The 23,626-nt window shown below is 36.5% G+C and overlaps 2 protein-coding genes across 2 annotated transcripts; one reads left to right on the top strand and one right to left on the bottom strand.

Annotated features, from left to right (window-relative positions):
* Positions 1-3,601: 3,601 nt before the first annotated feature.
* On the top strand, positions 3,602-8,728 carry LOC109163912. The gene is made up of 2 exons (XM_019312634.1): positions 3,602-3,986; positions 8,412-8,728. Exons 1-2 carry the CDS (start codon positions 3,602-3,604, stop codon positions 8,726-8,728), a joined length of 702 nt encoding a protein of 233 aa, XP_019168179.1.
* A 10,981-nt stretch (positions 8,729-19,709) lies between these two features.
* Positions 19,710-21,625, bottom strand: LOC109163902 (glyceraldehyde-3-phosphate dehydrogenase, cytosolic). The gene is made up of 6 exons (XM_019312622.1): positions 21,512-21,625; positions 21,326-21,426; positions 21,005-21,120; positions 20,823-20,922; positions 20,052-20,745; positions 19,710-20,001 (listed from the first exon to the last, which is right to left on the bottom strand). The coding sequence occupies exons 1-5, from the start codon at positions 21,537-21,539 to the stop codon at positions 20,077-20,079; spliced, it is 1,014 nt and encodes a 337-aa protein (XP_019168167.1). The 5' UTR covers positions 21,540-21,625; the 3' UTR covers positions 19,710-20,001; positions 20,052-20,076.
* Between the last annotated feature and the right edge of the window lie 2,001 nt (positions 21,626-23,626).

Raw genomic sequence — 23,626 nt, 5'->3', positions numbered from 1 at the left:
AATTTCATTAGATAGATTTTAAATAAATGTTACCATAATTATATGTAGTAATTTGTCATATATAAATTTCTTACTTTAATAATATTAATCATATGATAATTTATTCTATTAATAAAAAAAAAATTCCCCCTGCATAACACAAAGAGAATAATAAAAAAAAACACCATCACATACTCAATACTTAAAACACAACCCTAGGAAATCAAGTTTAGGTCAATAAAAGCAAAAAACACTAACAGGGCGTTTGGTTGGAGGGATTTTAAATTCCCTTCCCACTTAATTCCCACCTAATTCCAAAGGCCATTAAATTCCGTAGTTTGGTTGGAGGGAATTGCAATTCCCCCATTTTCATGGAATTAAAATCCCATGTCCCCCCCGGTATTTTAATTCCTGGGAAAAAAAGATAGTGATGAGTCAAAATTACCTCTTCCTTTTTTAACCTAAAATTAATGTCTAACAACAATAATGGACATTTTTGACTTTATACTACTTATTCCCTTTAAATTTCCATGTATACCAAACATTGGAATTGAAATTTCCAGTAATTCTATTTCTGTCAACCAAACACTGGAATTTAAATTACCACTTTATTCCCAGTAATTCAACTCCCATGGAATTACAATTCCTTTCCCACATAATTCCCCCCCTCCAACCAAACGCCCTGTAAATGGTACTTTCAAGTTTGCACGTATAAAGATATTTTAATCTATTTGCCTTCAATTCTTTCTCAGAATAAGAAGAAGTATCTTCATTACATGAAGAGGAACCACTTTCCAACACCTTCTTCTGAATCTTGCCATCGGTTTTTTTTTTTTTTTTTTTTTTTTTTTGTTCTCTATAACTTGTTTTAAAGCCGAATCTTTTTTTAGTTTTTTTTTTTTTTTTTTTTTTTTTTTTTTTTTTTTTTTTTTTTTTTTTTTTTGCGCTAGCCTTCTCGACCGCAGCTTTTGCTTCTCACTTAACTACAAAGTCACCAAAAAATAGTGAACTCAGGTAGTATCCCCTACTAACTCCGTAACCATTGCATCGCACAAATAACAAAAACCATGCCTGGAAATAAAATATATAAACAATATTACAAAATTATTGTTTTAAAAAAAGCAATAATACAAAAAAAAAATACATATAATACAAAATTTTTAAAAAACAATAATTAAAAACAAAACAATAGTTAAAAACTATGGAAGAAGACAAAAATAATACGAAAAAAATACTTTTCTAAAAAAATTGAACCTTTTTGCATCGGCTTAGTCAGAGCAACTACAATTGGTCTGGAGTGGCATCGACCCGGACAAATCCATAATAAAGAATGTAAATGAAAAAATAATGTTAGGAACCTTGTATTAGGATTTTGATAATACCAATGTATTGTAGAAAAGTAGACCCCTACCTTTTAGCTTCTTCGATCGCTGCTTTCGTCCTAGACGAGAGTTGCCATAACTCCCATGTAATTCGTGTTAAGCTAGACAAACACACGAAAATGAGTTATGACTAGTGATAGGGTCTCCAAAACGAATGAAGACACAAGGCATGATGAACAACAACGAAAGTCAAGCAGGAGTTGTCAACTATCACGAAATGACAGTTTTGTTAAAGACGATTCTTACCAAGCATTACTTCTCCTCAACAACGAGAAGAATGTTTTGTCTATCTGATTTGACAACATCCTAGGACAATAAGGACCTCATCTTATGGGACACATTAATCAAGGAGCATTAAATGAAGGTGTACCATCTCCTGAAGCTAGAGGACAAAGCCCTAATGCTTTCCATACCTTCAACGGCTACATGGTACAACCTCATTAATGGAGCATTTAATGCATGAGGCTCCCCGGTCCTTGTCCACTGGTTAAAAGGTTTGAAAATCTCATCTCCCTCCAACGGATGAATTTTCATCACCTATATAAACCCACCTTCATCAACTAAGAAGGTGCTGGTTTTTTTCACTCGACTCATTCACTTGCAAAAGCTCTTGAACGCTCTCAAATCTCTAACAGCTTTTGTGAACCAGTATTAAGGTGTTAAGTTACTTGAAGAAAGTCAGTTATCATTTTCTTTATTTCTTACACCTTAAAGAAGTCTTGCCATTTGTTCGAAGCAATCATCTCTCACTGTCAAGACTTCATCACATTGGAGAAATCAAGAAACCATTTTCTACCAACCTCAACTCTGAAGAAGAAGTTGATTGAGGCGGAGTAAACTCGAGAAGTTGAAAAACCTACGAAGGCTATCCAGCTTAGTGATCAAGGAGGTCTTTGTGTAATTGTACTAAAGAGTGATAGTGCAATCCTTCCATCAGTTGTGGAAGAAGAGTGGAGTAGGCAACGTTAGCCGAACCACTATAAAATCTCTTGTCCCTTCTATCTCTTTACTTACACTTTTTATCTCTGCATTCATATCATCCTTATTATCACTCATACCAAAAGTTTTCCTCATATCGTAAACTCGTGCAAAGCAATTAAACGAATCTAAATTTTCCGCTGCGCCAAAACACCGAAAGGTGACTTTGAGGGCATTTCACGAAGAGAGTCTATTCACCCCCCCCCCCCCTCCCCAGACTCTCGCTACATTCTATCGGGACCAACAAGTGGTATCAGAGCCAATACCTTGATCGGTAAAGGCTTTGCATTTACTGCCTGGTAGATCCCTTATCAAAAATCTCTTGAAAATCTTGCATATTTTCTTTGCACGCTCTTTATCTTTAAAAATGGAAAAGGATCATGCACATCGCTCTAAGCAACTTTCCTTTAGTCTTGCTAAATTTGATGACTGGAAGTTAAGAATGCAGGCTCTCCTATGCTCTATTCATGATGAAATGTGGGACGTCATAACAACCGGACCAATCATGGTCATGATGGCGAATGCAAAAGCAGCCGCATAGGGAGCAGGAGCTGCACAAATGATACCAAAGCCGAAAGAGCAGTATACCACGGACGAAAGAACGAGGGCAAATCTGGACAATGTGGCAAGAAATATTCTCTACAACTCTCTGGATGATTCCTTGTTTCCCAGAGTCCGAAAGTGCCAAAATGCCATGGAAGTGTGGAATGTCCTAATGAATTTGGGAGAAGGAGACGAGCAAGAAAAGGACAATAAACTGACAATGGCTATGAAAAAATTTGAAGATTTCAAAATGCTGCCAAATGAAACAATCATGGAGATGGAACTCAGATTCACCAGATTTATGGGCGATTTGTCAGATCTCGGGAAAGAGCTAACTGAAAAGGAGATGAATCTGAAGATTCTTCGTGGGTTACCAAAATCATGGGAAATGAAGGTTATTGCAATGAGGGATAATTAAGACATGAAAACAACAAGCACGACCAAGATTTTTAGTGATCTCAAAGCATATGAGTTCGAACATGAACCGAAAGATCCCGAAGAATCAGAAACAAGAAACATTGCTCTTATGGCAAATCAATCAGCATCAACATCCAACAGGTCGAAATCTAACTCTTGTGATTTTTTTATCTGATGAACAATATGCACTATTTGTCTGGAAAATGGAAAGGTTCATGAGAAAGAACAACTTTCAAGACTCACAACGATCGAGCCACCGAAAGAAGCACAAGAATTTCCCTCAAACCTCAAAAACCGAAACCATGGACTCGCAGCTATTGTGCTATAATTGCCGAAAGCCAGGACACTTCAAGGGGAACTGTCCTCATCCTATAGTGAGCAAGCATCAAGATAACAACACTACCACAAGTCCCTCAAAAGAGACTGGAGAAAGATATAAAAGGAGCGACAAGCCCGAATCATCAAACTCCAGAAATGAAGGAAGAAGGAAGGCGATGGTAGTAAACGAAACTTCTGACACAATTGCAACCGAAAGTAGCTCCTCAAGTTCGAGCTCAGAAGACGAAAACACTGATGAGGAGAAAGGATTGCTGTGCCTATTCAGCCAGGTGTCAGACGAACTGTGCCTCATGGCAGATGAAGATGAGGTAAACTCTCACTCATTGTCTTGTTATTCAGCTGAGTCAAGTTCTATGGGAAGTCAAACCTCCAATCAATCTGTTACCGAAATGATGAGGAGGTTCAAGGTGATAAATAGCACTTACTCCAAACTTAAAGAGGAGAACTCTCGGCTCATGATTAGCTATAATGAACTAAAGCAAGTTTGAATTAAGAACGATATGCTAGTCATTGCTAAGGAGCAACTTGAGAAAAATGTTCTCGCTCTAAAGGAGCAATGCACAGCAAAAGAGAAGAGAGAGCAAGAACTACTTGAAGTCTTGGATAAATTCAATAACTCATCCAAATTAATGGATAGAATGATGAATGAATCTAGACTGCCCGGGGAAAGAACTGGAATTGGTTTTGACCCCAGCTCCTCTTCACAAGTCGAATTGAACAAATCCACGAATGCATATTCACACGAAAGCTTCGAGGCTGCATTTGTTCAAGGATCCACCCAGGTGTCTGAGCCTATGATGGTATTTAACAATGTCGAAACACCACAAACAACAAGCCAACCGAAAGGAAAGGCTGTACAACGTGTTGTGGAATCTGGAAAAGAGAAATTCGTTAATGGCAATCCTAGACAAATTTATGTCAGAAGGAATGGACCAAATGGCAATAGACAAGATCTACATCATAAAAGAGGTCAGCCTAACAGGAATACTCAATCCAAGAAAAAGACGAAAGTTAACCAGAGGTAATATCGTCCGAAACTCACACGAAAGAATCCTACTCAAGGAATTTCAAATAACGGACAAATCAGACAACCCGAAAGATCCTTCAAAAGATCTGGGTATGGCAATGGATGGACTGGGCCATCAGAAGAAGATTGGTTTGATTACCCAGAACCTCTCTCTAGAGCAGAGTTTGAAAAGACTCATCTGCGTAAACAAACTAATCATCTAAAGCATTATGAAAATCCTCCTCAGGAATATCTTCGTAAAAGATATAATGCTAAAGTCTTTGCCAGCATTCATTATGATTATCGTACATCTAATGGATATAAAGGACCAAGGATGAGTCGTGGACACTCTAGGTTGATGTGGGTTCCAAAGTTGACTGCTAACCCTCAAGGACCCGAAACTAAATGGGTACCTAAAAACACATAATCTTTGATGCAGGAAAAACAAGTCATATGGTATGTTGATAGTGGATGCCTAAGACATATGACTGGTGACAAAACAATGTTGAGCAATTTTATGGAAGTAGATGGACCCAAAGTTATCTTTGGAGGAGAAACAGTGGCAAAACTCGTGGAAAAGGGGACATCATCAAAAGGGGAATAACAATACAAGATGTCTCTTATGTTGAAGGACTGAAGTTCAATCTCCTAAGCACAAGTCAATTCTGTGACAAAGGATACAATGTAGAATTCTCCAAAGACGAATGTAAAATCGTGAACACGAAGGATGGCAAGACAGCCTTAACGGGTCAACGAAAGAAGAACATGTATGTAATTTCCTTAAATTCTTCTAACGCTAATGTCTGTCTTGTGGCCAAAAGTAATGCAGATCTCAATCAAGAATGGCATAACAAACTAAGTCATCTGAACTTGAAGACTATAAACAAGCTTGCCAAAAGAAATCTCGTGAGAGGACTACCCGAAGTGTCGTACACGAAAGATAAAATTTGTGAAGCATGTCAAAAAGGAAAGCAATTCAAGTCATCTTTTAAGTCAAAAGATGTGGATGCAAACTCTCGATCTCTAAGCCTTCTACATATGGATCTCTTTGGACCTGTAGATCCAGCAAGTCTAAGTGGGCGAAAGTATACTCTTGTTATAGTAGACGACTACACAAGATATACATGGGTGCTTTTCTTGAAAAAGAAGAATGAAACAAAAACAGTTCTTCCAAATCTTTTAAGACAACTTCAAACAGAAAAGGAGGTCAAAATAATTCGAATAAGATCTGATCAGGGAACTGAATTTGTCAACAAAGTTATAAAGGGATTCTATGCGCAAAATGGAATCTTCCATCAACTCTCGGTAGCACGAACTCCTCAGCAAAATGGAGTGGCCGAAAGGAGAAACAGAACCTTGAAAGAAGTTGCACGAACGATGATCTCACACTCAGGTCTACCAAAGAGATTTTGGGCCGAAGCCATAAACACGACATGCTATACACAAAATAGATCCTTGATCAACAAGACACCATATGAGCTATGGAAAGGTAAAACTCCTAGTATTGGTTATTTTCATGTCTTTGGTTGCAGGTGCTTCATACATAACAACGGAAAGAATCATCTAAGGCCTTTTGACGAAAGAGCTGATGAAGGACTATTCATGGGATATTCTTCAGTAAGTAAAGCATTCAGAGTTCTAAACAAACGAACAATGGTAATTGAGGAATCCATTCATGTCAAATTTGATGAACAATCTGAGAGAAATCCATCTGGATGTAAAACATCAATCAATTCTAGTCAAAGCCCTCAGCAACCTGTTGATGAAGACATCTCAGACGAAGAAGATATACTTTTGACTTACAAGAAATATCAGCTAAGATTTCAGAACCCGAACCTGTGTCTCAAGAAAAGGCTGGAACTCAACAGAATGATCCTACAAGCACTGCAACATCTGAACCAATGATATACATTGATCTACCATATATTCCTGAAATGGATGTTCAAAATCAACAAGATGCATTTGAACCAGACCTTCGGTGGTTAAGAGATCATCCATCAAATCAGGTTATTGGTAAGGTCCAAGAAGGTGTGAGAACAAGAGCCTCATTGCACGAAAGTATGATGGCATGCTTCTTGTCACAAATGGAACCGAAATCCATAGAAGAAGCCCTAAGTGACCCTGACTGGGTAATAGCCATGCAAGAAGAACTCCATCAGTTTGAACGAAATGAGGTATGGGAACTTGTACCGAGACTATCTCATCAGAACGTCATTGGAACAAAATGGGTGTTCAGAAACAAAATGAGTGAAGATGGGCTCATTGTTAGGAACAAAGCTCGTCTTATTGCTAAGGGGTATTGCCAAGAAGAAGGAATTGATTTTGATGAAACCTTCGCCCCTGTAGCTAGATTGGAGGCTATACGTATATTCCTGGCATTTGCAGCCTATAAGAATTTCAAAGTCTATCAAATGGATGTCAAGAGTGCCTTCTTAAATGGACTTCTTGAAGAAGAAGTGTATGTTGAACAACCACCTGGTTTTGCAATCAATAATGAGCTTGAAAAGGTCTATCATCTCAAAAAGGCTCTTTATGGTTTAAAGCAAGCTCCACGAGCTTGGTATGCCACTCTTTCATACTTTCTTATCAACTGTGGCTTCACGAAAGGAGTGGTTGACAAAACACTCTTTTGTATAAAAGATAATGATCATATTCTATTAGTCCAAATCTACGTTGATGACATTATCTTCGGAAGCACGAATCCAATTTTGTGTGAAAATTTCTCCAATCTTATGAAAGGTAAATTTGAGATGAGCATGATGGGAGAACTAAACTATTTTCTGGGATTACAAGTCAAACAATGCCCAGATGGAATATTCATCAATCAAGCCAAATATACCAAAGACCTAATCCAAAAATTTGGCATTGATGGAAAAAGTTCGGTCAAAATTCCTATGAGCACATCCTTGAGAATGGATGTTGATAAAGAAGGAAAAGATGTTGATCAGAAAAACTTTCGAGGCATAATTGGTTCTCTTTTATACCTAACGGCAAGCAGACTTGACATTTCGTTTGCTGTTGGGGTATGTGCTCGATTTCAAGCTAAGCCGAAAGAAAGTCATCTAAGTGCAACTAAAAAGATATTAAGATATCTTAAGGGAACGCAAAGTGTCAGACTCTGGTATCCGAAAGAAGGATCATTTGATCTAATTGGGTACTCAGATGCAGACTTCGCAGGATGTCAAATTGATCGAAAAAGTACCTTAGGAACCTGCCAGTTCCTAGGAGGAAGAATTGTATCATGGTTTAGCAAGAAGCAACACTCTATTGCTACAAGTACGGCTGGAGCCGAATACATAGCAGCCGGAAGCTGTTGTGCTCAAATTTTATGGATGAGACATCAATTGAAGGATTATGGTATAAATGCACGAGAAATGAGCATTAAATGCGACAACACGAGTGCAATCGCCATTACACATAATCCTGTCTTACACTCTTGGACTAAGCATATTGACATCAAATATCATTTCATTCGTGATCATGTCGAGAAGAAAGACATATCTCTTGAGTACGTTAATACGGATGATCAACTTGCAGATATACTCACAAAACCATTAAGTGAAGCAAGATTCTCCTCTCTAAGGAATGAAATCAAAATGATTGAAATGACATAAAGCCAAGAGAATCAAATCTGCAAAGATTCTTGCTATCGATATTCAAAAGATTTGATCCATCCTCACACGCAAGGATCTTTATAAATGAGGTACACGACGTGGTTAAGTTTTCATATCTAACAAAAACTCTAGTGTTTGTCTTTGAATGTGCAGATATGAGTACAGGAAGCGAAAGAACAATCACTGAGGCATTAGAAGGGAAAAGCGAAATTCTCAATGATCCACTTGTAACCGAGCAAGAGTTTAATCAATTTCTTGAACATTCTCAACACATACAGAGTCTTCTCCGTGACACAACTACAAATGAGTCAAGAGAGTCATTTCACTCTATTGGCAACCCTATAGGGTATGTCAAGGAAGATAGTGTACTGGAACGAAATGGCAGTCTTAACTCCTCATCCTCAAGCACTTCTACTAAGATGGCATCTCCTCTCAAATCCACCGCAAGCAGCAAGAAAAAGAAGGCCTAAATAACTTTGTTAGGCCACGGTGATAAGTTGTGATGTTATCATGATTATGATCTTTTAATATATGACTTTATCTTTCAATATCTTTTCGATATGGTGTCAGTATCTAAAAGATTTTATTAAGTTTCACACGATAACGTCTGCCTATAAATTGGTTTCCCTTTTTCATGAACCTTACTCATTCTCAACCCTTAGAAAAAGGAAAAAACTTGCAGGAATGGACAAAGGGAAAGGAAAGATCGATGAAGCTGAGAGAAGAGCTACTCGTCTAGCTCATCATCTGCGAGAAGCCAGCAAGCTACCAAATGCCACCATCATTAAGCTGGAAGAAGATGGGGAAAGGATCAACGTAACCTACTCCATGTCTAACTCCGCAACCCGAAAGGAGAAGGAAACTCTTGACAATCTGGTCAATGAATCCAGGGCTAAGAAAGCATACTGCCTAGAACAAGCCAAACGGCTTGCTAACGAGAGAATAATGATGATGAAAAGCTCTAACAAGCATTCAACATCTACACCTACTTCTCACTGACATCCTTTTCCTGAAGTTCCCCTACATAGTGATAAATCTTATGAAGATTTTACTATGGTTCACTCTCGGTCCTCAACTCTTTCACCCGAACCCACTCTCTCACTTGAAGAGCTGGATGAATATGCAAAGAAGGCAAATCTGTCTGATGTGACTGAAGAGATGACTCGTCTGGAACTTCACGTGCTCTATCGTTTTCTCTAATTTGTCGTGTGCTGTACTCTCGTGACTTGGAACTTCCTTTCTCTCTTCTTTATGATCTAATAAAAGTGTTATCTTTCGTACTCAGAATGAATGCAATTCTTGACTATGTTTAACTTTGTCAGCTTCTTGTCTAAAGTTACAGGAAAACTCTTCACTCAAACATAATCCGGTCAAAAAGGGGCCATAAATCATTATGAGTTATCTGACATTTAAGCTTATTGGAGTTGGAGCATGCTTAATAAAGAGTCGAATATTAACAGTCAAAGTCTTGCCTGGAATTGATAACTCCTTGAAGATTTTTATGAGCATTAATTGCTACGTTGAAAAATATGTGTAACAGACACATAAACATTATGGATCTCTTGCTATAAAAGGAGGTGAACTCTTCACTTCATCTTTATCTTTCTCTTCCTCACCATGGCTCCAAAGAAACCTTTCACTAGAGGTGACTCTCACAAACTAAGAGAGGTTGCTAGACGTATCCGGGAGGAACAAGGTGACCTTTATCCTGGTAACAGTCTACAAGCACCAGTAGACATCCTCTCTGATTCCGACTCATCTCTTCAATATGATGAGATGGCTGCCTATATTGTTGAAAGTGAAGAAAGGCTTTCAAAAGACCCTACTCAAGCCACCCCTGAGGATCCCAGCAAATTTTATGATCGAGATTATATGGCCTTTCTGAAACAAGAGGATGAAAAAGAGGTATATGCTAAGGGGGAAGAACCTGAATCCTCATCCGGTTCAAACTACCCACGAATCGGGAAGTGGTACAAGCAGATGTGGGGAAATCTGAAAAAGGCGAAAGCTGAGTCGCCTGAAGTCAAGAAAAACGAGAGAAAGAAAAATTGATCCCTGGGATTCTGTATCTTATCTTATGTATTTTCTTCTCTCGGTATTATGTATAATAAAACTTCGTTGGCTCTGCTTTTCTTTAAAGATATTGAGCGAGACTTTACTTGTCTCATTTGTCATATGTTTAAAATCTCGGATCAAGGACAATCTTCTTGGAAATGACTATATTCCCTAAGGCGTGCCTTGGTAAAGTCATTCGGACACATCTTTTGAGATGCCCAACCCTCTATTTAATGGACTTTCTCCCTTTACAATGAACTCATTCTTTACATTCCTCAAGCTCATGGATAAAGGGAAGGAAATGGCCCTCACATCCGAGAGCTTATCTGTGTCTGAAAAAATGTCTCACCATGATTTCGGAAACTCAGCTGAGAAAGGTTCACCTTCTGGGAAGGAACCAGACATCTCAGAGTTCTACTCTCTTGTTCAACTCACACCACTTCTGAAACACGAAGAAAGATATCGTGCATTGTACGCTGGTGCTAAAGCCAAAGTCTTGGCTGAACTGGATGACATGGAGAGACGAGGTCTCTCTAGAGAAACACTGGGAGCAGATCACGAGACACTCATCGCTGAAGTATTTGCTCATGAGATCCGAAAGAAGGAGTATTTTGAGTATGCACGAAAGAAGAAGGGTAGCATTGAGTAAAGGCAAGCTTGCCTACTAATGCATGAGAGATTATAATCGTTTCTGTTACGTTTGTTCTGTGTAATAAATCTCTTGGGAAAAGCACCTTTGTTGTTGTAAAAAGGATTTGTTTGACTTTATTTGTCTTACAAATCTTACGTTGTGATAATCTTATCTATCTTCAGGTTTGGAATCGTGCCTAAGACGCTTCATCCTTAACTTTTAATCCAAACAGTTTAGATAAATCATAATGGGGATCATGTGGCCGAGAAAAATGGTCCACTATCCCACTCTGTCTGGCACAGGACGTGACGTGCATTTAATGCACCCATAGGCACTCGAGTGCTTTTCTCTCACCTCGTTAAATGGTGGAATGATAAATTTTGATCTGCACACGATCTTATCACATCCCCACTATGATCAGTTACCATATTGGAGAAGAGGAACCGGTAGCACTTTTGAAATTCAAATAATCCATCTCTAAATGGGTTACCCATAACTGGTTACCCGGTGTCTGATAAAACCCTACTTAAACCTTCTTCTCATTATACCTTACCTTTTCACACAATCTCAACACTCATCCATCACTCTCCTCTGTCTCTCAATCCTTAACAATGGCGGAACACTCACAAACTTCACCTACTGATAAAGAACCAGAAACACCATCCATCCTGGAAATCCCAAGCTTTCCAACTGAAGACTTGAGGTTCATTGAATCCAGAGTACCTTTTATTGTCGGAGGTAGCATGTGGGATGCACATGGATTTCTTGAATACATTTTGGACAGAAGATTTGGCGAAAACATCATTCGACTCCTCACAGAAACTAGGCTATATAGATTCATCACTCATCTTTACACCATTTGGCACCCTATTGACGTAACTCAGATCTACATGAACGCAACCGTCTCTTCTGATTCTCTGACCATCACCTCCAGGGTTCACAATCATGAAGTGATCTTCACTTCGGAAGACATTAGAACCACATACGGTTTTCCACAGAGAGATACTCTTACGTGTCCAACCTTGCCCATTATTACCACGATCCATAAGACTTTTATGTCTCTATCAAGAACAACCAAGGTCCGGCGAAGTCAGAAATCTCATGGCCGCTAAAGAAGAAGTGGTTTCGACTAAATTATGAGTTCACAGTGGATATCTTCAACAAAGTGGTTGATCACAAAACCTCAGGAACTGATGACGTAACAAAGGAGAAATTAAAGATGCTGCATGCCTTTCTGAATGAAATCAAGGTGGATTGGTCAAAGATCATCTTCAATAATCTCGTCCATACCATCACCTACAACAGAAAGAGTCTGGGTGACGTCACCAAGAAACTAGGGTATGGATTTATGGTCAGCCATCTTCTCGTCACCAAAGGAATTTTAATGCGCCCAGGAATCCAGCCAAGACCGAAAGCATGCCATATGAAACAGAAACCTTCAGGTTATGACAAGCAGAAGGCATTGGAATTAGGGATTCCCATTGAGATGGTTAAATCCAAGAGGGAGTCAAGAACTCCTAAGGTTTCAGAGGATGATCAACCTAAACCTAAGCGACAAAGGCGAGAAAAACACTCCTCTCGGGTTAAGGCAACGAAGACAGATGTTGTTCTACCTCTTCCATCTCCTCCGAAATCTCCTCAAGAGAAGAAAGATCCTACACTCCACATTCTCCACCACCAGAAACAATCTTTGTAAAAGATTCATCCAAAGAAGACAATCTGACTCTTCCAAGACTCGGCAAAAAGGGTCACTTTCGGTCTCCTGTCAAGCCAAAGTTTTCCCCGAAGAAATTTTCTACATCGAAAGTGGTAGACACGAGAGAAGCACCTCAACAGGGGGAAGAAGTCACGAAAGAAGCACATCCTCAGGGGGAAGCTCAACCGAAAGTTGTTCTTCCTGAAAGACTTTCTGATGATCAAGACCCAGAAACTGATCTCGTTCCTTCTCAAGTCCCTCATCCACAAGAACCTGCTGATGTAGAAATGGAGGCCAGTCGCTTAAGTCTTCCACAAGAACCTGGTTCGCCAGAAAAGACGAAAGAAACTTCTGATGCATTGTTTCATTTGCCATCTCTGCCACAAGAACCTACCAATGCAGAGCTGGTTATTCTAACACAAGAACCTGCGTTGGTAGACGAGACAGCTGTTGTGCCAGTAGCAATTCCGGATATCCCGAATCTATCAGCACCTGTTCCTGAAATAATCCTTCCTCAACCTTCACCAGATAAATTGCTCAGAGAATCCATTGAAAGAGACTACCAACGAGTTTTGCAGTGGCAAAAGTGGCGCACTGCTCCCTTAAGCACGTTCATTGAAACCTTTGATGCTATGCAAGACGAAGAAGTCTTTGCACTGAAATGGATCGGCACAGATGACGTTTACAAAGCCCTTCGTCTTGAAGAGATTAGACGAGTGTTCTCTTACAAGATGACCAATCGCACTCTCGGGAAAGACAAAGCCCCAATCTGCATTGAACTTAACAAACCACCATTGGATCCAGCTTTGGAAGAAGAAATGAAGCAACTTCGTTATGCCATGCTGCTGTCAAAAATCAAAACCACATTAGAAAAGGAACACCAGAATGATCCGAACTGCAATGTTAGTGGCACGAAGGATGAGCATGGGCAAGAAATTGAAGAAGAAGAAGAAAGTGATATAAATGAAGATGAAGATGATAATGATTATGATGTTGACGATGCAGATGACGAACATGATGACAATGATGATGATGATGACAACGATGGTAATTTGGGTAATGCAGGTGTCCAAGGAGCTGATCCCGAAGACAGTGATCCAATTTTGATCGGCCCTGATTACGATACCTTTCCCCAAAGATCTCCCCTAAGAAAATTACCCTCTGACAGTGATGACCCGAAAGAAGCTTCCAATGAACATCCCGAAGATTTGTCTCGTGCCATAGTTCCACTTGTTCTACCTATGGACGAGACTCCAATCAAGCAAGAGAAAGAAAATATGCGTGAGGGCAAACTGGAAGCCTCACCAATCCTTCTCAGCTCAGCAAGTGGTGGCAAAAGGGAAGCACCACCTCAAGATGAACAAATGGACACAACGCCAACAAACATTGAAGAAGAGTCTACTGCAGAGTCCCCACGGACCATCATGAACCTCATGAGAGAAACTGTCCATTCAGCCGAAACCATCCATCTGCAATATCTTGTTCTACGGCAAAAGGACACGAAAGTATTAGATGATTTATGCAAGAAGGTAGATCTTCTGATGGCTGCCTAATCACAACCTCAGCCTCCACCTCAAGAACATCCTCAACCGACGCAGCACACTCAATCAGATCACAAGTTCTTTGAGCAAATTGCGAAGAAACTTCATGAACTTGACACCACCATGAACAAAGTTACACGGCAACAACATGAGCTCAAACATTCTCATTTCGGCCTTAAAGAGCGTGTTGACCTAGCCTGTACAAAGATCGATACCTATCAAGATAATTCATACCAACTGGGAGAATATGCACTTCAAATTCTCGGTTACGCCTAGGATATGCTGGTAGCCGTAAGCAAGCTTTCCACTGTTCCTCCTACCACTTGTGCCGATGATGCCAAAAAGGGGGAAAAGAAAGATGACGACAAGGATAAGGATGATGATCATCCAAGAAACAACACGAAAGATCAGTCTCCAGAAGCAAGACACTCGCCTTCTCGGACACCAAGAGACTCTGGCCGAAGAAACGCAAATCCATCCCATCCTCCATCAAGGTCTCGTGGTCACCATTCCTCAAAGCCAAAATACCATGGTCAATACCAATCCAGATCACTTAAGCCTCGCCAATCTTTCCGTTCTGAAGCCAAGTACATCTTCGCGGGTCTGTCCAATAGAGAACAGACGAATCTAAGGCAGAGACTTATGAAGAACAACAAAGTAACTATGAATGGTATAGGAAACTTTGTGGACTTTGTTCCCTATGAAGAAGGAAGTGGTAAACGTTTTGAGGGTTGCAATGTCCCCACCTGGCTTAAAACAAGGGATAATCATACAAGGCAAGATCACATTAGCACCCAAAACGAAAGGATCAAAAGAGAAAACAGAGAGTTGTGGAAGAAACATGATGAAGAAATCAAAAGAAGAGAGGATGAAGCAAAGGAAAGGGAAAGAATCAGGAATCTCATCGAAGATCTTTCAAGTGTAACCAAAGACTCTCCACAAAGTGTTATTCACAATGCAGCCTTCAAGGTGCACAAAGAGTCGAGAAAAAGTTATCAAGAAGGAATGAACTCGTTTGAGCTAATTTCGTGGTGGAAAGCTGGGATAGTCGAAGGAAGAAACATTTGTGAAGCCTATAACAACTACACAAGCTTAAATATCAAAGGAGAACATGAAGAGCTTGTCAAGACAAATCCAATTAAGATCTTCAGGAAAAAGATCAATGAGAAAATAGACTTCAAAAGAATGCTCAAGCAACAAAAGGAAAAAGATGACAAAGAACATGAGGAAGCTGCTCAACAGAAGTCTAAGCTCTTAGAAATGTAAGATATCTTTCGTTCTGTTTTCATCATAAAGTTTTTGTAACTTTCGCTATCTAATATGAAACTCTCATTGTCACACATCTCGTGTCACTTGTCTGAGTTATTTGTCCTTGTCTTATTTGTTAATGCTTTCATCCTAGAAAAAGGACGTGTACACTCTCACGTGAGGCTGTTTTTATAATAGAAAAATTATTTTATGAAATCATTTCCAGCCTTACAAGAAGGGTATAGGTTTTGGCATCATCAAAAAGGGGGAAATTGTTAGGAACCTTGTGTTAGGATTTTGATTATACCAATGTATTGTAGAAAAGTAGACCCCTAACTTTTAGCTTTTTCGATCGCTGCTTTCGTCCTAGACGAGAGTTGCCATAACTCCCATGTAATTCGTGTTAAGCTAGACAAACACACGAAAATGAGTTATGACTAGTGATAGGGCCTCCAAAACGAATGAAGACACAAGGCATGATGAACAACAACGAAAGTCAAGCAGGAGTTGTCAACTATCATGAAAGGACAGTTTTGTTAAAGACGATTCATACCAAGCATTACTTCTCCTCAACAACGAGAAGAATGTTTTGTCTGTCTGATTTGACAACATCCTAAGACAATAAGGACCTCATCTTATGGGACACATTAATCAAGGAGCATTAAATGAAGGTGTACCATCTCCTGGAGCTAAAGGACAAAACCCTAATGCTTTCCATACCTTCAACGGCTACATGGTACAACCTCATTAATGGAGCATTTAATGCATGAGGCTCCCCGGTCCTTGTCCACTGGTTAAAATGTTCGAAAATCTCATCTCCCTCCAACGGATGAATTTTCATCACCTATATAAACCCACCTTCATCAACTAAGAAGGTGTTGGTTCTTTTCACTTGACTCATTCACTTGCAAAAGCTCTTGAACGCTCTCAAATCTCTAACAGCTTTTGTGAACCAGTATTAAGGTGTTAAGTTACTTGAAGAAAGTCAGTTATCATTTTCTTACACCTTAAAGAAGTCTTGCCATTTGTTCGAAGCAATCATCTCTCACTGTCAAGACTTCATCACGTTGGAGAAATCAAGAAACCATTTTCTACCAACCTCAACTCTGAAGAAGAAGTTGATTGAGGCGGAGTAAACTCGAGAAGTTGAAAAATCTACGATGGCTGTCCGGCTTAGTGATCAAGGAGGTCTTTGTGTAATTGTACTAAAGAGTGATAGTGCAATCCTTCCATCAGTTGTGGAAGAAGAGTGGAGTAGGCAACGTTAGCCGAACCACTATAAAATCTCTTGTCCCTTCTATCTCTTTACTTACACTTTTTATCTCTGCATTCATATCATCCTTATTATCACACATACCGAAAGTTTTCCTCATATCGTAAACTCGTGCAAAGCAATTAAACGAATCTAACTTTTCCGTTGCGCCAAAACACCGAAAGGTGACTTTGAGGGCATTTCACGAAGAGAGTCTATTCACCCCCCCCCCCCCCCCCCCTCTAGACTCTCGCTACATTCTATCGGGACCAACAAATAATAACTTTTTTTCACAGAGATAGAAATAGCTAGAAGAGAAATTGTACCTTTAATGTATTGAAATATGCATATTAGTTTGAGCAGCTATTGAACCACAATGATTAAATCGGTGATGAGAGAGTCACCTGCAAGGGAAAAGAGTGATGCAATGTAAAATGAAGACTTTAATTTTTTTAGTCATCAACTCATTGTATTTATAGGTGAAAAATATGAGAATTATAAATTTGTAAGATTTTTTAAAAGGAAATTGTATTTATTTATTTAAGGTATTGCCATAATTAATTTATTATATTGATATTCCTAATCAAGTCAATATATTAATATTCCTAATTAATTAATAATATTGATATTACTAAATTATTCTAAGTTTGAGCGGGAAAATGAAATAGGAAGATTTTGTTTATATATATATATATATATATATATATATATATATATATATATATATATATATATATATATATATATATATTAACACTTGAATATTAATATAAATGAAATATATTGAGGCGTTTACTAACAGGAAATTTTCAAGAATTTTCGAAAATTGAAAATTGAAAACAAGCTGAGGTGTTTACTATGCTTTTTTCTCATTTTCAAAACTGAGAATTATTCTCTTTTTGCAAGAGTTTAGAGATACAATGAAAATGTGTTTTCAAAATTGAAAACTAACGGGTGAACAGTACCCAGTACTATCGAATCCTGGCAGACTCTTTTTCTTCTTTCTTCCTTTTGTTCTTTCTTCTAAATACATTATTATTGTAAATGCAATATGGCGTCTATTTAGCAAAAATACAGAAACAAATATGGTGTCTATTTTTGTAAATCCAAAACAAATTACTACATTTTCAAGATTTTAGATGGGCAAATTATTGTCCACACAATGTTATGTGAATCATAACAAAAAGTACATTTTTAATATATTAAATGTCATTACTTTTGTACTGAATGTACATTATACAATATAATGTACACTCAGAACAAAAATAATGTACATTTCCTTAATACAATGTACATTATTTTAATACTGAATGTACATTATGTTTGTACTGAATGTACATTATTTTACAGTAGACAAAATATGGTCCACACAACTTGTATGGATCATGGTCCACACAATAATGATTGGGTAACCTTCCAGTAAATATATGTTCTCACTTCTCTCATGCCAATGATCGTGGGAGGCCTATTAATTTCAATTATTTAACTTGGCGTAATTTAGTACTTCTTGAGTATATTCTTTTTCTCAATTGAATATGTTATTACTACGTTATTGAAGGTGATTACCTAAATGCACCCGATTTTTTGGCAAATGTACTATGAACAAATTATAATCATTGATGGTGTACTCAATTTTATTTGCAATGTTTTGTAATCACACTTCGTCACGAAACAACTTATTTTAAATTATTGCAATCAATGTTTTGTAATGACCTTTTAATTTGTCACGAAATAACTTATAAATATATGTATCTAGTACATATTTAATTTAGTAAGTGGAGAATGGATTTCGAAAATAAGTACAGGTAAACAAGTTTTCAATTTCAGTTTTCAAAAACAGAGAATTGAAAACAGAGAATTTTCAAAAACAGAGAATAGAAAACAGAGAACAATTGGGCCCTATATTTCCAGTAATTTATTAATATTCAAGTGTTAATATAGATTTCATTTGTATTTTTTAATCAAGTATTAATATTCATTTCATTTTTTGCATTTAAGTCAGTTTCGAAGCATTTTTAATTTTCAGTAAATTATTTGTATTCTTCAAAAAAAAATAGATTTCATTTGTATTTTTTAATCAAGTATTAATATTCATTTCATTTTTTGCATTTAAGTCAGTTTCGAAGCATTTTTAATTTTCAGTAAATTATTTATAGTCATTTTCTATTTCAATTAGCTTAAATTTCGTGCCGTTTTTATAGTAATAATTATTTTTGTAATATTCTTTTAAATACTATAATTTCACCTATGAACAGTGGATATAAACGAATAAAACAAATGAATAGTCAAAGTAATGTAAAACCATTAAATCTTTCGATTTAAACAAAAGACATTAATTTAAAATTTTAAATATAAAATCTATACTCTAACAAAAAAATTCATACTCTAAAAACAAAAAATATGGTTTTTAAAAGAATTTAATTACAGAAAATCAAGTTTAGGTCAATAAAAGCAAAAAACACTAAATGGTACTTTCAAGCATGCACATACAGAGATATTTTAATCTACTTACATTCAATTCTTTCTCAGAATCAGAAGAAGTATCTTCATTAGGTGACGAGAAACCGATTTCAACCACCTTCTTTGCACAAATACCAAAAACCATGCCTAGAAATAAAATGATTTTTATGCTAATTAAATGATTTGACAAATATAATAAGTTTTTATCATAATTAAATACTTAAGACCAATATAATAAGTTTTTACCAAAATTAAATAATTTGACTAATACAATAAATTTGGACAAGAAAATGATAAAAACAAAATCCTACTTTTAATTATATATAGATATAGATTAGTATGAAGTATCCATGCACTCCAAGCAATTCTTTAGCTCTAAATTCTGAATTTTGATTTGGTATATACATATGTATAATACATGGCAGGTTAATTGTGGATGATGATGGCTCATAACATTCATCTATGACCCATTGTTAGTTTGAAATTCAAAGTGAAAGTTGAGATCTGTAAGCTACCACTTCCCTAACTATTATTTGAAATATATAGTTGGGGATATGATGTTGCCATTCATCATCAATGAGATAAGATTAAAACTCAGAAGAAGCATAACATACATGATGAGATGAGTAAGAAAGACGCCTAGTTTGATTCAGCAATCAATTAAATCAAATAACATTAAAGTGAAGATGGAAACAATATATAGAATCCGTAAACAATACTAACTAAACTCAGCAGACACAACCAAAGCAAATTAAAGGTGGTTTCAACATGTCTGAAACCCACCGTAGTGTCTGTTATTGGCCCTAGATATATATCCTACTCACTCAACTCAAACTCAAGCTGATGAAGCTGAGATGATGATATATATATATATATATATATATATATATATATATATATATATATATATATATATAGTCAAGAGTCTGATGACTTCAGGCAGAAGATGCCATATGGCGAATCAAATCAACAACGCGGTTACTGTATCCCCATTCGTTGTCATACCAAGAGATAAACTTGATAAAGTTTCCATTCAAAGCAATACCAGCCTTGGCGTCAAAAATGCTTGAGCTGCTGTCACCCACGAAATCAGTTGACACTACATCATCCTCAGTGTACCCAAGAATGCCCTTCATACTACCCTCTGATTCCTCCTTGATAGCCTTTTTAATATCATCATAGGAGGCAGCTTTCTCAATCCTTGCAGTAAGGTCAACAACTGAGACATCAGCAGTTGGAACACGGAAAGCCATGCCGGTGAGCTTTCCATTTAGTGCAGGCAAAACTTTGCCAACAGCCTTAGCTGCACCAGTGCTGCTAGGAATGATGTTAAATGAAGCAGCTCTTCCGCCTCTCCAGTCCTTCATTGATGGACCATCAACAGTCTTTTGGGTTGCAGTCATAGCATGGACAGTGGTCATAAGACCCTCAACAATACCAAACTTATCATTAATAACCTTTGCCAAGGGAGCAAGGCAGTTGGTGGTGCAACTAGCATTTGAAACAATATCAACATCTTTCTTGTACTCTAGATGGTTCACTCCCATAACAAACATCGGAGCATCCTTACTCGGGGCAGAAATCACAACCTTCTTTGCACCTCCCTAGTAATATCATCAACATAAGATCATTTAATTTTTTCATACATATAATAATAGAAGATCACAAACCACCTACATACCTTCAAGTGGGCAGCAGCTTTATCTTGATCAGTGAACACTCCAGTAGATTCAACAACATACTCTGCTCCAGTCTCACCCCATGGAATCTCTTCTGGATTCCTATCCATTGCAACAAATAAATGTAATTAAGAAGAGAGAAGAAAATAAAGACGGGATTATTTGGTTTAATTTAGTAATGTACCTCTTGTCAAACACTGCAACATGGCGGTCACCAAAGAGAAGAGTTTTAGCATCTTTTACTTTGAGTTCATTTTTGGTCCATTGCCCATGAACAGTATCATACTTAAACATGTAGGTCTGCACGCACATTCACATACAACAACCAAACCAAAACGAAACTGATTATATATTCAAATCAAAATTCAATGTAATGTAATTATTCATGAGGAAATCAGATGAAATAAAGCAAATTACAATTTCATATATCTACCAAACAATCGAAATTCCAACAAAACACATCTGATCTATGCATGCATGCAGCGAATTCAAATAAAAACAATACCATGTAGTCGGTGGTGATGAAGGGATCATTGACGGCAACGAGCTCAATATCGTCACTGAGGAGTGCGACCCTGGCCACCAAGCGCCCGATCCTTCCAAAGCCTGTACATATATAATCATTATATTATATTCATCTTCAAAACAACAGATAGAATCAAAAACAAAACACAAAAAGAAGCAGAAATACCGTTGATTCCGATCTTGACCTTGGCCATGATTATGAATTCTCGCGAATGGAATGGAATGGAATCGAATTGAATTGAATCGAGTGAGAGTTTGTGATGAAGATGGAGGAGTAGTAGGGTTGGATATAAAAAGGGAGAGGCAGGTGCCAGGAGGTGGTGGGACTTGGAGAGATCCCTCCGAAAAGTGCGGTCTGTCAGTTGCGTCGATCAGCTTAAAAGCAGCGGGACCACAACTTCTACTCTAACTCTATCAATCAATGAATGCAAGAAATGGTCAAATACATCCAACTAAAATTATATACCCTATAATTATTTTATTGAATAAGTTATAATAATTGTTCTATGCTATCTATAAAATCCCCCATTTTAATTTCTTACACAAAACAGTGTTATACTATTAAGATTTAAAAATATTGTTCTATATTATTACCTATACTATCTATATCTAGCTATATTCTATATTCTATACTATATGTAAAACAAAATCCTCTATTTTAACTTCCTGCCCAACACTCCTATACTATTACTAGTTTTTTACGCGCGATTGAGATTATACCTAATGTTTTTTTTTTTTTTAAATAAGTACTTTAAAGTATATCAAGGCAAGATTATAATGGAATTGTTCATGCAGATAATTGAATGTTAAATTTGTGTATTTAAATATGCAATTCTAAGTTTACAAATGCAAAATAATATAGTCAAGATTGATTATAATTGTCAATAAAATAATTGTATAGGTATGGTTGAAACCAAATGCGGGACATAAAGGAGAGCAAATAAAAATTAGGGCATAAAATATTAAATATTAAATATATACTAATATTGAAGACCTAACTGGTGATTGTCAAACAAAGACATTGCGAGATATTTCCCACTTCAATTTGTTGTGTGATTTAAATACTCCTTTTGTCAATAAATCCCCCAAGTAGTTAATATGATTTTGGCTTAATTATATTTTTTAAAACAAATCCCCCAAGTAGTTAAAACAATAAATCCCCCAAGTAGTTATTATTATTATTATTATTATTATTATTATTATTATTATTATTATTATTATTATTATTATTATTATTATTATCTATACTATATATAATAACAAAATCCTAAAATTTTAATTCCCGCCCAATTCCTAAAAAATCTCTCTTCCTGATAAAATATATTGATTTCTACTTTCCCATTCGTACAATAATTCAGCGTTAAATTCTATTCTAATATTATAAAATAGTGTAATACAATTCTAATCTATATATATATATATATATATATATATATATATATATATATATATATATATATATTAACAAAATCCTAAAATTTGAACTTCCCGCCCAATTCCTAAAAAATCTCTCTTCCTGATAAAATATACTGATTTCTACTTTCCCATTCGTACAATAATTTTGCGTTAAAATTCTATTCTAATATTATAAAATAGTGTAATACAATTCCTATTCTAATCTATACTTCTATACTATATATAATAACAAAATCTTAAAAGTTTAATTCCCGTCCAATTCCTAAAAAATCTCTCTTCCTGATAAAATATATTGATTTCTACTTTCCCATTCGTACAATAATTCTGCGTTAAAAATTCTATTCTAATATTATAAAATAGTGTAATACAATCTAAATTATATATAAAAACAAAATCCTGAAATTTTAACTTCCTCCCAATTCATAAAAAATCTCTCTTCCTAATAAAATATATTGATTTCTACATTCCCATTCGTACAATAATTCTGAGTTAAAAATTCTATTCTTATATTATAAAATAGTGTAATACAATCTATCTATATCTATATCTATATCTATACTATATATAAAAACAAAATCCTTAAATTTTAACTTGCCGCCCAATTCCTAAAAAATCTCTCTTCCTAATAAAATATATTGATTTCTACTTTCCCATTCGTACAATAATTCTGCGTTAAAAATTCTATTCTAATATTATAAAATAGTGTAATACAATCTATACTATATATAAAAACAAAATCTTGAAATTTTGACTTCCCGCCCAATTCCTAAAAAATCTCTTTTCCTTATAAAATATATTGATTTCTACTTTCTCATTCGTACAATAATTCTGCGTTAAAAATTCTATTATAATATTATAAAATAGT

This window comes from Ipomoea nil, unplaced genomic scaffold, assembly GCF_001879475.1.
Source record: "Ipomoea nil cultivar Tokyo-kokei standard unplaced genomic scaffold, Asagao_1.1 scaffold3050, whole genome shotgun sequence".
In the NCBI taxonomy this organism is placed as follows: domain Eukaryota; kingdom Viridiplantae; phylum Streptophyta; class Magnoliopsida; order Solanales; family Convolvulaceae; genus Ipomoea; species Ipomoea nil.
Note: the sequence above shows the minus strand (reverse complement) of the source record. Positions and strands in the feature narration are given on the sequence as shown.